Genomic DNA, 19034 nt, shown 5'->3' on the forward strand with positions numbered 1-19034 from the left:
TAGACCCCAGGAAAGGCAGAGGGAGAGAAGTGGGCAGCGACGGCCTCTCTCCCCCTGCCTTTCCTGGGGGTATATCGGGGTATACATGCGCACACACGCACCCTCATTTTACCATGGATATTTGGGTAAAAAACTTTTTTTACCCAAATATCCTTGGTAAAATGAGGGTGCGTGTTATAGGCCGGTGCGTGGTATACCCCGATAAATACGGTATGTATATTTGTAATATACATTGGTTAAAAAATGTCTATATTTTTGTCCCTGCAACTATTGTCTGTGTGTCTCTAGGAGGAGACCAAATAAAAAAAATGTGGGTGGACAAGCAGGGCTCTGTACACTGAGGACAAGCAGGGATCTGTACACTGAGGACAATCGGGGCTCTGTACACTGAGGACAAGCAGGGATATGTACACTGAGGACAGGCAGGGCTCAGTACACTGAGGACAAGCAGGGCTTTGTACACTGAGGACAAGCAGGGCTCTGTACACTGAGGACAAGCAGGGATCTGTACACTGAGGACAAGCGGGGATCTGTACACTGAGGACAAGCGGGGCTCTGTACACTGAGGACCAGCGGGGCTCTGTACACTGAGGACCAGCGGGGCCCTGTGCACTGAGGACAAGCTGGGCCCTGTACACTGAGGACAAGCTGGGCCCTGTACACTGAGGACAAGCGGGGCTCTGTACACTGAGGACAAGCGGGGCCCTGTACACTGAGGACAAGCGGGGCCCTGTGCACTGAGGACAAGCAGGGCCCTGTGCACTGAGGACAAACAGGGCTCTGTGCACTGAGGACAAGCAGGGCTCTGTGCACTGAGGACAAGCAGGGCTCTGTCCACTGAGGAAAAGCAGGGCTCTGTCCACTGAGGACAAGCAGGGCTCTGTCCACTGAGGGCAAGCGGGGCTCTGTCCACTGAGGACCAGCGGGGCTCTGTCCATTGAGGACCAGCGGGGCCCTGTGCACTGAGGACCAGCGGGGCCCTGTGCACTGAGGACCAGCGGGGCCCTGTGCACTGAGGACAAGCGGGGCCCTGTGCACTGAGGACAAGCGGGGCCCTGTGCACTGAGGACAAGCGGGGCCCTGTGCACTGAGGACAAGCGGGGCCCTGTGCACTGATGACAAGCGGGGCCCTGTGCACTGAGGACAAGCGGGGCCCTGTGCACTGAGGACAAGCGGGGCCCTGTGCACTGAGGACAAGCGGGGCCCTGTGCACTGAGGACACGCGGGGCCCTGTGCACTGAGGACAAGCGGGGCTCTGTACACTGAGGACAAGCAGGGCTCTGTACACTGAGGACAAGCAGGGCTCGGTGCACTGAGGACAAGCAGGGCTCTGTACACTGAGGACAAGCAGGGCTCTGTACACTGAAGCTCTGTGACACGCTCCAGACTCACACATCAGGATGATTGACAAGCCAGGAGCCTGCACAAAGCCCTACTTGTCCTGCCCTCACTTCCTGTATTTGGACTCCTCATAGAGACACACAGACAATAACTGCAGGGACAGCACTTTTTCACCCAAAAAATAAAATGTTATAACCAATGTGTGTGTATCTATACTGTGTGTGTGTGTGTATATATATATATATATATATATATATATACACACATTGAAGGAGACTTCTCAAAACCTGTCCAGAGGAAAAGTTTCTGTGTTGCCCATAGCATCCAATCAGATCGCTTCTTTTATTATTCAGAGACCTTTTCAGAAATAAAAGAAGCGATCTGATTGGTTGCTAACACAGAAACTTTTTCCTCTGGACAGGTCTTGATAAATCTATATATTTTAGGTTATTGTAAATTGGTCCAAAACACTAATTTGTTCTTATGGTTCACACCATTTCAGTGGGTGGCTTTGCATAGTAGTCCTCTTTCACCTTGATACATTTCCGGGTAGGCACACCTTTATTTTAATATTTTATTAAATTATTTATTTATTAAATTATTTTATTTCATGTGAGGTTTCAAGTGAGGTTTTCGTGAACGGTTCAGTATTAACGCCTCCTACACAGGCTATGGATGAAGCTTCAATAGATACATCTCTTTCTTTTTCGGTTTAGTGCTATATACTGTATACATATACGGCGTGTGGCGTATTTACAGTTTCGGCTTGTCATTATAAGGATTAAAAGGATCTGCATGAGAGCCGGTAGGTCTAATAATAGTGTCCTGGAACCCTAAGAGGTTTATGCCATTCTTCTGATCAAAGGGGATTTTGCATAAATTAGCAAAAATTGGAGCTTTACTGAGCATGAGAAATTTATTATTTTATTTTTAATTTATTTTGTGTAATAGAAAGCACATGAAAATTGTTTGCTGATACATAACTGTATAAATAATAACAATATTTGGGAGAAATTTGTGTATTTTGGAAAATCTGCAAAATGTCTAGAGCAGTGTTTCCCAACCTGTTTGCCTCCAGCTGCTGCAGAACTACAACTTCCAGCATGTCCGGACAGCCAACGGCTGTCCGGACATACTGGGAGTTGTAGTTTTGCAACAGCTGGAGGCACATTGCTTGAGAAACAATGCTCTAGAGTCCTATAATTGTTTACTTTGTAAGCCGTTGGCTGTCCGGACATACTGGGAGTTGTAGTTTTGCAACAGCTGGAGGCACATTGCTTGAGAAACAATGCTCTAGAGTCCTATAAGTGTTTACTTTGTAAGCCATTGGCTGTCCGGACATGCTAGGAGTTGTAGTTTTGCAACAGCTGGAGGCACATTGCTTGAGAAACAATGCTCTAGAGTCCTATAATTGTTTACTTTGTAAGCCGTTGGCTGTCCGGACATACTGGGAGTTGTAGTTTTGCAACAGCTGGAGGCACATTGCTTGAGAAACAATGCTCTAGAGTCCTATAATTGTTTACTTTGTAAGTCAGTGTTTTCCAAATAGTGTGTCTCCAGCTGTTGCAAAACTACCACTCCCAGCTTTTGCTACAGCAAATTGGCAAAAAAGATGAAATTTGAGCCATTTTTTTAATAAAAAAAAAAAAAAAAAGCATTTTATTGAGTCGTAAAATTACAACTAAAAGTATTAGCAGATGAAATATGTGATTCGGTTTGTCTATTCTTTTTATTTTTTATAAAGCTGCAATATATGCCTTGTATTATTTAATCAACAATTTAAATAAAAAAAACTATTGGGACCATTTAAAAAAAAAAAATCAAATTAAAAAATATTGGTATGTAGAATAAAATCTACAGTAAATACATTAGTAGCTGTTTATCTTATTGACTAAATGTAGCCAGTTATTTTAAACGGATTGTCTCAATTGATTGACAAGTATATCATTCCCCCCCCCCACCCCCACCCCCCGCGCAAAAAAGTGCCACTCGTGTCTGTGGTCTCCAATTTGAATGCATAGATCTTAGCTGTATTACCACATATGGCCTTTAGACATTAGTGGCGCTGTTTCTGGGACGATAGCAAACCTCTTTTCTAATCTCAGGTCATGACTTTAGTAACTTTTGGAAAATGTTTATTCTGTTTTAAAGGGGTTATCCAGGAAAAAACTTTTTTTATATATATCAACTGGCTCCAGAAAGTTAAACAGATTTGTAAATTACTTCTATTAAAAAATCTTCATCCTTTCAGTACTTATGAGCTTCTGAAGTTGAGTTGTTCTTTTCTGTCTAAGTGCTCTCTGATGACACGTGTCTCGGGAACCGCCCAGTTTAGAAGCAAATCCCCATAGAAAACCTCTTCTTCTCTGTGCAGTTCCCGAGACAAGCAGAGATGTCAGCAGAGAGCACTGTTGCCAGACGGAAAACAAAAACTCAACTTCAGCAGCTGATAATTATTGAAAGGATTAAGATTTTTTAATTGAAGTAATTTACAAATCTGTTTGGAGCCAGTTGATATATATATATATATATATATATATATATATATATATATATATATAAAAGTTTTTTCCTGGAATGCCCCTTTAAGTATGATCTGTATTTTGTTTTAATTTAGTTATTATTATTTTTTAGTATGATCTGTGGCTGTCCATGTTAGTTGTGTATTATGTTTATGTTACTATAGTAATAGAAGGGAGTGGAGCCGTGCGGCGCTTTAGGAAGATGATCCAATTTAGAAAGTATTTGAAAAGCCGTATCAGATTAACACATTACACATCGCTCTGGAGACGATGACCAGGATCTAATAGCTGTTGTTCTTATATTACACTATAGTTGTTAAGAAATCTTTGTTAGAATAATTATTTTTTACACGATCATTAAAAAAAAAAAAAAAAAAACTAATAAGAATTAGTTAACGTAAAATAATTTTGAAAATTTCTTGACAAAAGTGAGGTTTATTTTGATCAAAATGATTGCTTAAACTGTCCCTGCCTTTTTTTAATTTGATTGGTTGGGATCTCAGTTCTGAGACCTCTACCAATCACAGGAATGAGTCAAGAAAAGTGCACGCTTAGGTTAAAGGGGTACTCCGGTGAAAAACTTTTTTTTTTTTTTAAACCAACTGGTGCCAGAAAGTTAAACAGATTTGTGAATTACTTCTATAAAAAAATCTTGATCCTTCCTGTACTTAATAGGGGCTGAATACTACAGTGGAAATTATTTTCCGTTTGAAACACAGAGCTCTCTGCTGACATCATGACCACAGTGCTCTCTGCTGACATATCTGCCCATTTTAGGAACTGTCCAGGGTAAAAGGAAATCCCCATAGCAAACATATGCTGTTCTGCACAGTTCCTAAAATGGACAGAGATGTCAGCAGAGAGCACTGTGCTCATGATGTCAGCAGAGAGCTCTGTGTTTCAAAAAGAAAATAATTTAGGAACTGTGCAGAACAGCATATGTTTGCTATGGGGATTTCCTTTTACCCTGGACAGTTCCTAAAAATGGACAGAGATGTCAGCAGAGAGCACTGTGCTCATGATGCCAGCAGAGAGCACTGGTTTTCAAAAAGAAAATAATTTCCGCTGTAGTATTCAGCAGCTAATAAGTACAGGAAGGATTAAGATATTTTTAATAGAAGTAATTTACAAATCTGTTTAACTTTCTGGCACCAGTTGATTTAAAAAAAAAAGTTTTTCACCGGAGTACCCCTTTAAGTTTCTACTTTGTTTTTTTTGTGGCCCAAAAAAAAACACCAGAAAAAAACGCCACAACATGTTTTTTTCTTGCGTTTTTTCTGGCGAAGTAACCGGTCAAGCTCTATTAGGAGCAGCATGTTAGGCAGTGTTTTCTAACCAAAGTGCCTCCATCTGTTGCAAAACTACAACTCCCAGCATGCCCGGACAGCCTTCGGCTGTCCGGGCATGCTGGGAGTTGTAGTTTTGCAACAGCTGGAGGGCCACTGTTTGGAAAACACTAGTCCACATTGTTCCTCGAGTGCCTTGAGATGACTGAAACCCAAGCCCTCGTCCTTTCTAGAGCAGCTGGAGCCTTTGCTGCATCATGGAAATGAATGGTGTTTACGGTCCATCTATTATTAACAATTAAAATGAGTCCGTTTCCTCTTCGTGATTTTAAGTAGTCGCGTGCCAGACAACAGAACTAAGCTGGGCTCGGAACAAAGACAGCTCCTAATGGGTTAACTCGTGTTCGCTGATAAAAGTGTAAGGGCATGTGAGAGCTTGTAGGGTTTTCCAACTATTGCTCTTTGCAGGAAGGTTTTGCATTGCTAAAATAGTCACCGTAGGAGGCACCTAGTGAGAAATAGAGGAAGTGCCGCACTGCGGCTAAATTGTACCGCTCGCTAAATGATTGATCATTGCTCTTTCATTTTATACGTTAAGAAATTACATATTTACCGTATTATGATGCGGATTTGAGTGACCGGTGTACAGCGCTGCGGAATCTGTGTGCACTATATAAATTATAACCAAACCCACGGGCCTAAGCCCGGGGTAAAAAAAAAAAACCCTATTAAGTCCCACCCCTAAAACTTCACTTTGATTGTGATATTAAGAGTGTTCCCTTAAAGGGGTACTCCCATTGAAAACTTTTTTTTTAAATCAACTGGTGCCAGAAAGTTACCGTAAACAGATTTGTAAATGACTTCTATTAAAAAATCTTAATCCTTCCAGTACTTTTTAGGGGCTGTATACTAAAGAGAAATCCAAAAAAGAAATGCATTTCCTCTGATGTCCTGACCACAGTGCTCTCTGCTGACCTCTGCTGTCCATTTTAGGAACTGTCCAGAGCAGCATATGTTTGCTATGGGGATTTTCTCCTGCTCTGGACAGTTCCTAAAATGGACAGCAGAGGTCAGCAGAGAGCACTGTGGTCAGGACATCAGAGGAAATGCATTTCTTTTTTGGATTTCTCTTTAGTATACAGCCCCTAAAAAGTACCAGAAGGATTAAGATTTTTTAATAGAAGCGATTTACAAATCTGTTTAACTTTCTGGCACCAGTTGATTAAAAAAAAATATATGATGTTTCTTATACAGTAGATACTGTAACAGTTCCTTGTAGTTACCTGTGAATTCCATAAATGTCTGTACGGGTACTGTATGAGTTCCTTAAACTTCTTTATGAGTTCCAAATGGCATTTCTTATACAGAAGATACTCAATTGGTTCCTTGTACTTATCCAAGAGTTCCATAAGATGCAATGTGTGGGTACTGTATGCGTTCCATATGGAGTTTCTTATACGGTAGATACTGTATAAGCTCCTTGTACTTACCTAGGAGTTCCATAAGGTGTCGTGTATGTGTACTGTATGAGTTCCTTATACTTCTATATGATTTCTATATGATGTTTCTTATACAGTAGATACTGTAACAGTTCCTTGTATTTACCTGTGAATTCCATGAAATGTTCTGTACGGGTACTGTATGAGTTCCTTAAACTTCTATATTAGTTCCAAATTGCATTTCTTATACAGAAGATACTCTAGTGGTTCCTTGTACTTACCTATAAGGTCCATAAGATGCCCTGTGGGGGTATTGTATGGGTCCCATATGGTGTTTCTTATACAGTAGATACTATATGAGTTCCTTGTTCCTATCTAGGATTTCCACAATGTGTTCTGTATGGGTACTAAATGAGTTCATTAAACTTCTATATGAGTTCCATATGGTGTATCTTATACGGTAGATACTGTATGAGTTCCTTATACTTACCTCTGAGTTTCATAAGGTGTTCTGTATGGGTACTGTAGGAGTCCCTTAAACTTCCATATGATTTCCATATGAAGCTTCTTAGACAGTAGATGCTTCATCTGTGCCTTGTACTCACTTAGGACTCAGTTCCCTAAGGTGTCCTGTATGGGTACTGTATGAGTTCCTTAAACTTCTATATGAGTTCCATATGGTGTATCTTATATAGTAGATACTGTATGAGTTCCTTATACTTACCTCTGAGTTTCATAAGGTGTTCTGTATGGGTACTGTAGGAGTCCCTTAAACTTCCATATGATTTCCATATGAAGCTTCTTAGACAGTAGATGCTTCATCTGTGCCTTGTACTCACTTAGGAGTTCCCTAAGGTGTTCTGAATGGGTACTGTATGAGTTCCTTAAACTTCTATATGAGTTCCATATGGCATAGAAGATACTCTATTGGTTCCTTGTACTTACCTATGAGTTCCATAAGATGCAATGTGTGGGTACTGTATGAGTTCCATAAAGCGTTTCTTACACAGTAGATACTGTATGAGTTCCTTGGACTTATCTAGAAGTTCCATAAAGTGTTCTGCATTGGTGCTATATGAGTTCCTTGTATTTTTATACAGTGTTATATGCAGATACCTTGTAAGATCCTTATACTTTCCTATGAGTTCTATATGGTGTTTCACGCAGATACTTTATAAGATCCTTATACTTCCCCGTGCATTCTATATGTTGTTACATACATATACTTTATAAGATCTTTTTACTTCCCTATGAGTTTATATGGCATATTTCTTAAAGTAATATAAGTTCCTTTTACTTCTGTAGAAGTTTCATATGGAGTTACAGTATCTGTGGGGGGTTCCTTGTTCTTCATTATGAGTTTCAGGTATAGGTACAGTTTGGATTTCCTAGTTCCATATATGGTGCCACATATGAGGACCTTGTGAATTCCTTGTGTCGTATTCGAGTACCATATGAGTTCTATGTAGTTTCATAAAGATATATTTTGGAATGGTTGGTATTATGTTAATATCCATCGATTTGTATGAACATCACTTAAAGCTATTTTGGCCATTTGTTCAGTCGTATATTGGGTCATCATGTCTCAACTGAAATTAGACATTTTTGGGGCTCTAGCTTTCTTTTATAAATTCTAGAACTGTTATTTTTTTTGTGTTTATTTTTTTTTTAATGACTGTATTAAAGCTTCGTTTTCTTTCTTATTTGCAGATTGACTTGGAACCAGAAGGAAAAGTTTTCGTGGTGATTGAGCTCTCTGGCTCCTCGGGTGAAGGTAAGTGATTTTTCAGTAATTTAAGTAAATTCTTATGAAAGGTAAATATGTCATGCAGAATGCAGTGCTTAAAGGGGTACTCCGGTGCAAATTATAATTTTTTTTTTAAATCAACTGGTGCCAAAAAGATATACAGATTTGTAAATGACTTCTATTTAAAAATCTTAATCCTTCCAGTAATTATCAGCTGCTGTATGATCCACAGGAAGTTCTTTTCTTTTTGAATTTCCTTTCTGTCTGACCACAGTGCTCCCTGCTGACACTTCTGTCCATGTTAGGAACTGTCCAGAGCAGGATAGATTTGCTATGGGGATTTGCTCCTGCTCTGGACAGTTCCTAAAATGGGCAGAGGTATCAGCAGAGAGCACTGTGGTCAGACTGGAAAGGAATTCAAAAAGAAAAGAACTTCCTCAGGAGCATACAGCAGCTGATAAGTACTGGAATGATTAAGATTTTTAAATAGAAGTAATTTACAAATCTAATTAAAGGGGATCTCCACTGCCCTGCCTTCCGGAGCTTCGCTCGCAGCGTCCGGAAGTTTATTACTCCAAACGCTGTGAGCGGGCTTCCGTGTTCGAGGCCGCCCCCTCGTGATGTCACGCCCGCCCCCTCAACAAAACTCTATGGGAAGGGGGCGCGACCGCTGTCACGCCCCCTTCCCATAGACTTTCATTGCGGGGGCGGGCGTGACGGCACGAGAGGGCGGCCTCGAACACGGAAGCCCGCACACAGCGTTCGGAGTAATAAACTTCCGGACGCTGCGAGCGAAGCTCCGAAAGGCAGGGCAGTGGAGATCCCCTTTAACTTTTTGGCACCAGTTGATTTGAAAACATTTGTTTTTCACCGGAGTACCCCTTTAAAGATGCATAAAAGAATGAAAATGTCCTATCCTCATAAAGCAAAAATCCTTTGTGAGAATGTGGAAATTCCTTCTAAAATTTGGATCCTCTGAGATTTAGTTTTTTTTCGTTCCTCGGATGCTAATTATTTTGGAGGTATTGGTTTTGGCGACTCCATCCAGTTCCCTGTTTGGATGTGAGCGGTATACCACATAATTAGAAAAGCGATTGTTATGTAACATGGTTGATTCACAGCCTCCATCTGCTGTAGCCATGCTGGTGCCAGCTCCTTGGCCTGCCTAAGCGGGTGTGCTTTGCACGTCTCTCCCGGCCTTTGGTGTGATTTTTACACCCCAGTTTAATACTCTGTAAAGTTGTTAACAAATAGTTAATTGTAATCTCCGCTCGCATGAATGGGTCTCGTTTTCGAAACTTTTGACAGCTAGTGTTTATGGACATTTGCCTCGTTGCCCATTTTAGCAGCTTCATGTCACGATGCTAAATAATTCCGGCTGTTTCTAGGTATCGCTAACCGTGCTAAGCCTCTCCGGGGTCTTCTAGACACTGTCTTAGAAAAGCACAACCCAAAACCTTGGGCAAAGTTCCAGATTGGGCTCTTCAAAGGTATTATTAGGAGATATTTGTAACTGTAAGAAGGCAGATGACTGCTGCTTGGCTTTTGGGCTCTTTAACCCAAAATATACCAAACAAAATCGGATACTGAAATCAGTGTCATCTGTGCACTAGCTAAGGTTTAGTGAAAGAAAATTCTGGTGTTAAACATAGAGTGATCCCTCAACTTACAATAGTTTCAACATACAATTGTCTTTTCTGGACCATTGTAACTTGAAACCAGACTCAACATGCAATGCTACAGACAGTCCAGATCTGTGACACGTGTCACTGGCTGGAAGAACCGACCAATCAGAATGGGCATTCACTGGTAAAACACCTGTATTCCTAAAGTGCATGCACTGGATTCCTGTCTGGTAGCGCCCCCTACAGTACAGGGAGGTATTACATCTTCTGTACTACTTTTAAAGGGGTACTCCGCCCCTAGACATCTTATCCCCTATCCAAAGGATAGGGGATAAGATGTCAGATCGCCCGGGTCCCGCTGCTGGGGACCCCGGGGATCGCTGCTGTAGCACCCCGCAATCATTACTGCGCAGAGCAGGCGATACAGGGGCCGGAGCATCGTTACGTCACGGCTCCGCCCCTCGTGACGTCACAGCCCGCTCCGTCAATACAAGTCTAGAGCGGGACCGCGGCGATCTAACATCCTTTGGATAGGGGATAAGATGCCAGGGGCGGAGTACCCCTTTAACCTATGCCAGGGTTAGCTGCTCCTTTGGACACCAGGTGAGGGCGGCTCCATGTTACTTTTTTAGGACATTGCGTATACTGTACCGGACCATGAAGAAGCTCCTGTCCTCTACATAGACCAGTGTTTCCCAACCAGGGTGCCTCCAGCTGTTGCAAAACTACAACTCCCAGCATGCCCGGACAGCCAAAGGCTGTCCGGGCATGCTGGGAGTTGTAGTTTTGCAACAGCTGGAGGCACCCTGGTTGGGAAACACTGACACAGACAGTGATTACAGCTCCCAGCAGATCTTTATTACTTTTATATGTAAGGATTGTTTTATCTCTATTAGTTATCTACTTATTTATCTTTAATCCTCACTTTTTCCTATTTTTTGGATGACATTTTGGTGGCTCCAGAACCAATTACCAGGTTTCCATAGAGTTATGGTCTCAACATACAATGGTTTCACCATACAATGGTTGTCCTGGAACCTATTAATATTGTAACTTGAGGGACCACTGTACCTGACGGTGTAATGGAGAAACCTGGAACAAGATCAGGTTGTGCATGGACCAAGTACTATAGTTATCTGACGTGGACCTCTTTGCAGAAATACGTTTTCATGGCATGCTTAAAACTGGGAATAATAGCAGCAAGTCAGATGATCTACGACAGCTCCACAGAAGGGGTGCAGCACAGGAGAAGTCATGGGGAAGATGATGGATACCTTTTATATAATGTTATAAATGACGAGCTGACTTCTGTATAATCTGTAGTTCAATATTTCCAAATGAGTGATGGTAGTTATCACACTTTGTGGAATTGTTATTTAAAGTCACCTATATATACTATGAAGCGCAAGGAACGCGCAACGTAGTCACTGCTGTCCCACCGTCCTTCTCTGCCCATGCATTTGCTGATATGGAAAAGACGAAATAAAGCTTTAATATATTTTACGTCATCCCGCTGGTTATTTTTTCATTTTCCATTTCTCTTGTGTGTGTATGTATATATATATATATATATATATATATATATATATGTATATACATATATACATGCAGTGATCCCTCAACTTACAATGGCCTTAACATACAATAGTTTCAACATACAAGGGTCTTTTCTGGACCATTGTAAGTTGAAACCAGACTCAACATACAATGACAATCTGGACAAAGACAGTCCAGATCGGTAAAAACTTGTCAATGGCCGAGAGAACTGACCAATCAGAATGGGCAATTTACTGGTAAAACCCCTGTATTACTGAAGCGTATGCACTGACTGATGTCTGGAAGCGCCCCCCTACAGTACAGGGAGGTATTACATGTTCTGTACACTTTACCTGTATTACTGAAGTGTATGCACTGACTGATGTCTGGTAGCACCCCCTACAGTACAGAGAGGTATTACATGTTCTGTACTACTCTTTACCTGTATTACTGAAGTGCATGCACTGACTGATGTCTGGTAGCACCCCCTACAGTACAGAGAGGTATTACATGTTCTGTACTACTCTTTACCTGTATTACTGAAGTGCATGCACTGACTGATGTCTGGTAGCGCCCCCTACAGTACAGGGAGGTATTACATGTCCTGTACACTTTACCTGTGCCAGGGTTAGCTGCTCCTTTGGACACCAGGTGAGGGCGACTCCATGTTATTTTTTTAGGACATTACGTGTTCTGTACAGGACCCTGAAGAAGCTCCTGTCCTCTACATAGACCAGTGTTTCCCAAGCAGGGTGCCCCCAGCTGTTGCAAAACTACAACTCCCAGCATGCCCGGACAGCCTTTGGCTGTCCGGGCATGCTGGGAGTTGTAGTTTTGCAACAGCTGGAGGCTCCCTGCTTGGAAAAAACGGACATAAACAGTGATTACAGATCCCAGTAGATCTTTCTTACTTTTACATGTAAGGATTTGCTTTATCTATATTAGTTATCTACTTATTTTTCTTTAATTCTCACTTTTTCCTATTTTTGGATGACATTTTTGGGCTTCAGAACCAATTACCAGGTTTCCATAGATTTCTGGTCTCAACATACAATGGTTTCAACATACAATGGTCGTCCTGGAACCAATTAATATTGTAACTTGAGGGACCACTGTATATATACATTTATAGAACTAGTCACCAAATGCGTCTCGACCCCCCTTGTTTAGCTGAGCACCCTTGGGATCTTGATCTACAGCTCCACCATTTTTAAATTCGATTATCCACACTGTGGGAATTTTTGAGACTGCTGGTAGTAGCCGGTTCTACAGACTCGGTGTTGTTTGATGTGGTGTTCCCATCTCATCTGATATATGTGGATCCAACGTCTGAGACCTGCACCTATCTTAAAGAAAAGTATAATATTACAAGTTATGGATACTAGATTTTTGAATATAGGACAATGATCCAAGCACTTGGGAAGGAGTTTTTCTCCTTGTATTTTCAAGCATATTTGTATTTTACTGTGCATGTCCTTCTTTTTTGAAGCTGTCCATTTAATTGCAAGAAAGTCATCAAATTGTAAAGCATATTCCCACTGAAGTCAATGTAATTCAATGTATAAAGGGTGTATTTTGAGGTGGTATATTGCTACTTATGAACATAGCCTAAAGCTGTACAGCGTTTTTAATATTTTGTTGTTTACAATGCTGTTTTGTGATACTGTAAAAATTAAATTCATTCTTTTATTTAGAATTTTTTAGCATCTCAAATGATTACTTCTTATGTTTAATAGTCTTTCAGGAAAAGGTTAGAAAAATAGCATAACACCATAAAAAAGAAAGTCTTAATATTCTGAATATGCGCCAAAAGTTCTTGAGTCTTGAGATATTTCTTTTATTTTATGTGGCCTAAAAAAAAAAAATCCCAGGTCTATTAATTATACCCTGTCTAAGCGCCCGTGATCTGCCAAGATCCCCCAGCTCGCTGCCACAGTAAAAATACACAACATGTCTAAAAGCATTTCTGCCATAGATCAGCCACCTGCAACCATTCGAGCCAGAGCTGAGGTGCTATAAGGACAAAACATGTAGGAGACTTTCCATGTACATTAACATTGACGACCAGAAAAGTACATTTGCCTGATGTATCCTAATGGTCATGGAACCATGATCCAAATTGGAATCTGCAAAACTCTCATTCAGATGATATATTGACTTATTTTTTGTCTAGTCTGAAACATTATTGAATTCCTGATATTCACTGTTTTACATGAAAGTTAAAGGTGTTTTCTGGTCAGCTATATTACTTTACAATCTGCAGTATGATAAAAAAATGGCATACTTATTCCGACCCCCCCCCCCCAATTCCCCACGGCTGCCAGATTTTCTGGTTTCTCTCTGTTTCTGTTTTCCCCCCTTCCAGTGACATTTCCCTTCAGCAGGAACTGTCAGTTTAGCCTAGCTATCAAGCACAGAACTTGTGTCAAGAGCTGTGCTGAGCTGCAGGAAGTACGCCTCCTCTTTTCCTGCCCTGCCTTGACTTGACTGTCAAGGTCGAGAGGGGTGGGGGAGGGATGAGGCTTGCATGTTGTGACCTCTTTGATACTTGAGCTCTAAACATGATCTAGGGCTGACAGATTCCATTAAAATGGTTAGTGCCACTTAAAGGGTACCTCTCATCAAATAAACTTTTGATATATTTTAGATTAATGAATGTTGAATAACTTTCCAATAGCATGTTAATGAAAAATATGCTTCTTTCTATTGTATTTTTCCCGATCAGTCCTGTCAGCAAGCATTTCTGACTCATGCTGGAGTCCTAAACACTCAGCGCTGCCAGTCTGCCGGACTGGCAGCTCGTAGTATTTAGGAGTCTGAAATGCTTGCTGCCAGGACTGGTAGGGAGACCCCTAGTGGTCATTTCTTCAAAGTGGAAAATTAAATAGAAAGAAGTATATTTTTTTAATAACATGCAATTGTAAAGTTATTCTGTATACATCAATCTATAATATATCAAAAGTTTTTTTGATGAGAGGTACCCTTTAAAAAGACTCACATAGACATGTCCAAGAGGCCGTGCTGCAGGATGTACGCTTCCTCCCTCCCTGATGTGACTGACATACAATGCTGAAAGCAGCCAATGAGACAAGGCAGGGAGGTGTGGGAAGAGAGAGGCAGGGAGGAGGCATGCATGCTACAGCTCAACATCGCCTCTTTGACTTAAAAAAAAAAACAAAAAAAACCCTCACACACACAAAACCATAGTGCTGATCTGTCAGGGTCAATGAGTGGCGAGCCAGGGAAGAAAGCACCCTGCTGCACACTTCTCCTGGCTATATCTAGTGATCAGTACTGAGACCCTAAAAGATCCAAACATTTTACATGTCTCTGTGACAGTAGCACTTTAAATGGCAGATATGGCTAGTTAAAGGGGTTATCCACCATAAGGTGATTTTAGTACGTACCTGGCAGGCAGTAATGGACATGCTTAGGAAGGATCTGCGCTCGTCTTGGGGCTAAATGGCTACGTTGTGAGATTACCATAACACTGTGGCTAGCTTTTTGTGAACTTGTATTTCCTGTTTTCAGTTTTCTTGTTTGCCTACAAATCCCATGATACCATTTTCCTCCTTCCCACACATCAGCCACCCCACCCATTGAAACATAAATGAGCTGGAGACCTGTGGTTTTCAATCAGGGTGTCTACAGCGGTTGCATTAGTTGCAGATTGATCCCTCCACCCATTGAAGCAGACAGGCTCCCTGTCATCAGCTGACTAGTGAGTCAGGTCTCGACCGCATTGCAATCTGGGAAAAATTCTGAGACAACAGTCATTTTGTATGCTGGTAAAAATAAATAGTGGGGTGAGAATCAAATAAGAATTGTGAGAAAACCGTCACACACAGGTACAGACACTATATTATGAACTACACTAACTTTACAGCCGCTGTAGCATAGTCAAATAAAAAAAAAATCCTGGAATACCCCTTTAAGTGTTAATAGTGAATTGCACATTTGCCGCCAGGTGGCTGAAAATGCTGGGTGAAGACCCTTTTAGGAGCTGTAATAGTGGCCATATTGGTTGATAATCAGCTTTTTTATGCTATACTGTTTGTTTTCACAAATCTTCTTTTAAAAAAAAAAATTCTTAAAATCATTTAAACAATGTCTTGCGCCTCTGTGGCTACGCAGAGTTCATCTGGCGCAATCCCAGTTACCTAATGGAACATCTGGCAGCTTCCTTGATTTCAGAGTAGGCAGAGATCAATGACAGCTGCCTGACAGAGTTTTGATCATACAAAAGTGTGTGTTTGTGTGTTTTAGTCGGGTTATACAAGATTAATGATACCACCTGGCTTCATATCGCTTTAGCTGGTACTGCTAAAATAAAATGTCACTGAACGTATTCCAGAGCCCCGGTGTACCAAATATCCAGAAAGATCTGGTTGACAATGGGGGGTCTAGAATAAATTTAAAGGGAATCTGTCAGCTGTATTTGTAGCTAAGAGCAGCAGACACCATTACATAGCTGTTTGGGTATAAAAACAAACTGGGCCTTTCCTGGAGCTGATGGCGGTTGCCAAACTTATAAGATTCCCTTTTTTATTTTTCAGCCAAGTGTCAAGGAGGTGGAGCTATGCTTCTCAACTCCCACAGCCCGGCACAACTCCTTACTTTCTCTTACCTCCAAGTCCCTCCCCAGCTGATGTACATAGCCCTTTACATCCATTAAGTAGGGGCTGGAAGGTGAGGGCAAGGGAGGAGACTTGCCAGGCTGTGGCACTTGAGCAGCTTAGCGCGGCCTTCTTGAAACTTGGCTGAAAAGTCAACAGGCAAGACAAAAGGTCTAAAGGTTCCTGATCTACAAGAACCCGTCAACATCTGAGATACCCAACCAGTTACAGTCTATAAATGTTAGACCTTCTCATTGATAACCTTAACCTCATCTGTTTGTCAGTGTCAGTATTTCAGACGTTATGTAATGTATGGCTCACCATGACATGATGGAGGGTCACCCACGTGGCAGTGCCCAATCTATGAATGTTTTAAATAACAAGATCTATTTATGCCGGTGTTTTTATTTTTTTTAATTTTTTTTTGTAGCAGCTCTAATCTGAATAATCAAAGCATACGTGATAATAAAGGGATCCTGTACCATTATAAAGGGATGCCGTATACGCTTTCAACTGCTGTAATTAGAATTCCGCTAACCGTCCGGCACGTGACTGGCAGTCGGAGGACTGGCTTTGATCTTGTAACATTGTGTCGCCCGTGTATTATTAATCACTTTCAAGTGTTCAAAGCTTTTATGGAGAGAACACAGAAATACATTGTGCTTGCGAGGGGCCCTAATGATTTTTTTTTCTTCTTAGCGCTGAATTTTTAATGATATTCATAGGGAGGAAATAAATGGCCCTTTTAATTGAACTGTTCTTTTTTCTATCCAGCTGCGTTTTTAAGATTTTTTTTTTTATGTTTATTTTTGCAAGTGGCGGTAAAACTGACCATTGTTTAGGGCGCTAACTAAATTTCTCCTGATGGGTAGAGCCGCTTTTTGGCAGCCTGTATAAGACTGCATTATTACATCTTTGTGGGGGAAAAAATAAATAAATTGTTGACCATGAATAGTTAATTGCATGCAATATTTGTTTAATAAAATAGTAAATTGCAAAGTAACAATTAATAGTCAATTGTGTTTTATTTATTTTATATTAAAAAAAAAATAGTTCATTGCGAATGAGCAAGTCCCCATTTACCATTTATGAAAAAAAAAAAGATCTTTCTAAATATCTACGGTATCTATATCTATTATATTGGCATGGCTAAAAGTCATCTTGTACAGTCATGGCTGTAAATGTTGGCACCCCTGAAATTTTTCTAGAAAATGAAGTATTTCTCACAGAAAAGGATTGCAGTAACACATGTTTTGCTATTCACATGTTTATTCCCTTTGTGTGTATTGGAACTAAACCAAAAAAGGGAGGAAAAAAAGCAAATTGGACATAATGTCACCAAACTCCAAATATAGGCTGGACAAAATTATTGACACCCATAACTTAATATTTGGTTGCACACCCTTTGGAAAAAATAACTGAAATCAGTCGCTTCCTATAACCATCAATAAGCTTCTTACACCTCTCAGGAATGTTGGACCACTCTTCCCTTGCAAACTGCTCCAGGTCCCTCTTATTGGAAGGCGCCTTTTCCCAACAGCAATTTTAAGATCTCTTCCCAGGAGTTCAATGGGATTTAGATCTGGACTCATTGCTGCCACTTCAGAACTCTCCAGCGCTTTGTTGCCATCCATTTCTGGGGGCTTTTGACGTTTGTTTGCGGTCATTGTCCTGCTGGAAGACCCAAGATCTCAGACGCAAACCCAGCTTTCTTACACTGGTCTGTACAGTGCGACCCAAAATCCGTTGGTAATCCTCAGATTTCATGATCCCTTGTACACATTCAAGGCACCCAGTGCCAGAGGCAGCAAAACAACTCCAAAACATCATTGAACCTCCACCATATTTTACTGTAGGGTCTGTGTTCTTCTCTTTGTAGGCCTCATTCCATTTTAAGTAAACATTAGAATGATTTGCTTTACCAAAAAGCTCTATCTTGGTCTCATCTGTCCACAAGATGTTTTCCCAGAAGGATTTTGGCTTACACAAGTTCATTTTGGCAAAATGTAGTCTTGCCTTTTCATGTCTCTGTGTCAGCAGTGGGGTCCTCCCGGGTCTCCTGCCATAGCATTTCATTTAAATGTCGATGGATAGTTTGCGCGGACACTGCCGGCAGGAGCTGCTTGAATATCTTTGGAACTTGTTTGGGGCTGCTTATCCACCCTCCAGACTATCCTGCGTTGACACCTTTCATGAATTTTTCTCTTCCATCAACACCGAGATTAGCTACAGTGCCATGGGTTGCAATCTTCTTGATAATGTTGCGCACTGTGGACAAAGCAAATCTAGATCTCTGGAGATGGACTTGTAACCTTGAGATTGTTGATATTTTTCCACAATTTTGGTTCTCAAGTCCTCAGACAGTTTTCTTCTCCTCTTTCTGTTGTCCATGCTTAGTGTGGCCCACACAGACAGACAATGCAAAGACTAAGTGAACTGCTCTCCTTTTTATCTGCTTTCAGGTGTGATTTTTACATTGCCCACACCTGTTACTTGCCCCAGGTGAGTTTAAAGGAGCATCACATGCTGGAAACAATCTTATTTTTCCGCAGTTTTGAAAGGGTGCCAATAATTTTGTACAGCCCATTTTTGGAGTTTGGTGACATTATGTCAAATTAGCTTTTTTTCCCTCCCTTTTTTGGTTTCGTTCCAATACACACAAAGGGAATAAACATGTGTATAGCAAAACGTGTGTTACTGCAATCCTTTTCTGTGAGAAATACTTCATTTTCTAGAAAAATTTCAGGGGTGCCAACATTTACGGCCATGACTGTAGGTCCCTAAAGCAGGTCATAGACATGAGATAATGACCCAATTTTGTCCGAAGGCTGTCTGTAAATTACACGTTAACAATTGTTTGCGGTGGTCTATGGCAAACTTATGTCTGCCAAAAATGTAATCGGCTATGCTGGATTGGCTGGG

The 19034-nt window shown here is 41.1% G+C and overlaps 1 protein-coding gene across 3 annotated transcripts in view; it reads left to right on the top strand.

Moving 5' to 3' along the window:
* PRKCE (protein kinase C epsilon) overlaps positions 1 to 19034 on the top strand; it is a 478701-nt gene that overhangs the window by 173213 nt on the left and 286454 nt on the right. For all 3 annotated transcript variants that reach the window (XR_008891642.1, XM_056568104.1, XM_056568105.1), the window contains one exon: positions 8299 to 8362. Coding sequence is in view for 2 of the 3 variants with exons in the window: in XM_056568104.1 (XP_056424079.1) it covers positions 8299 to 8362 (64 nt within the window). In the remaining variant the exon portion in view is untranslated. The remainder of the gene's footprint in view (positions 1 to 8298; positions 8363 to 19034) is intronic.

This window comes from Hyla sarda, chromosome 3 (assembly GCF_029499605.1).
Source record: "Hyla sarda isolate aHylSar1 chromosome 3, aHylSar1.hap1, whole genome shotgun sequence".
Taxonomy (NCBI): Eukaryota; Metazoa; Chordata; class Amphibia; order Anura; family Hylidae; genus Hyla; species Hyla sarda.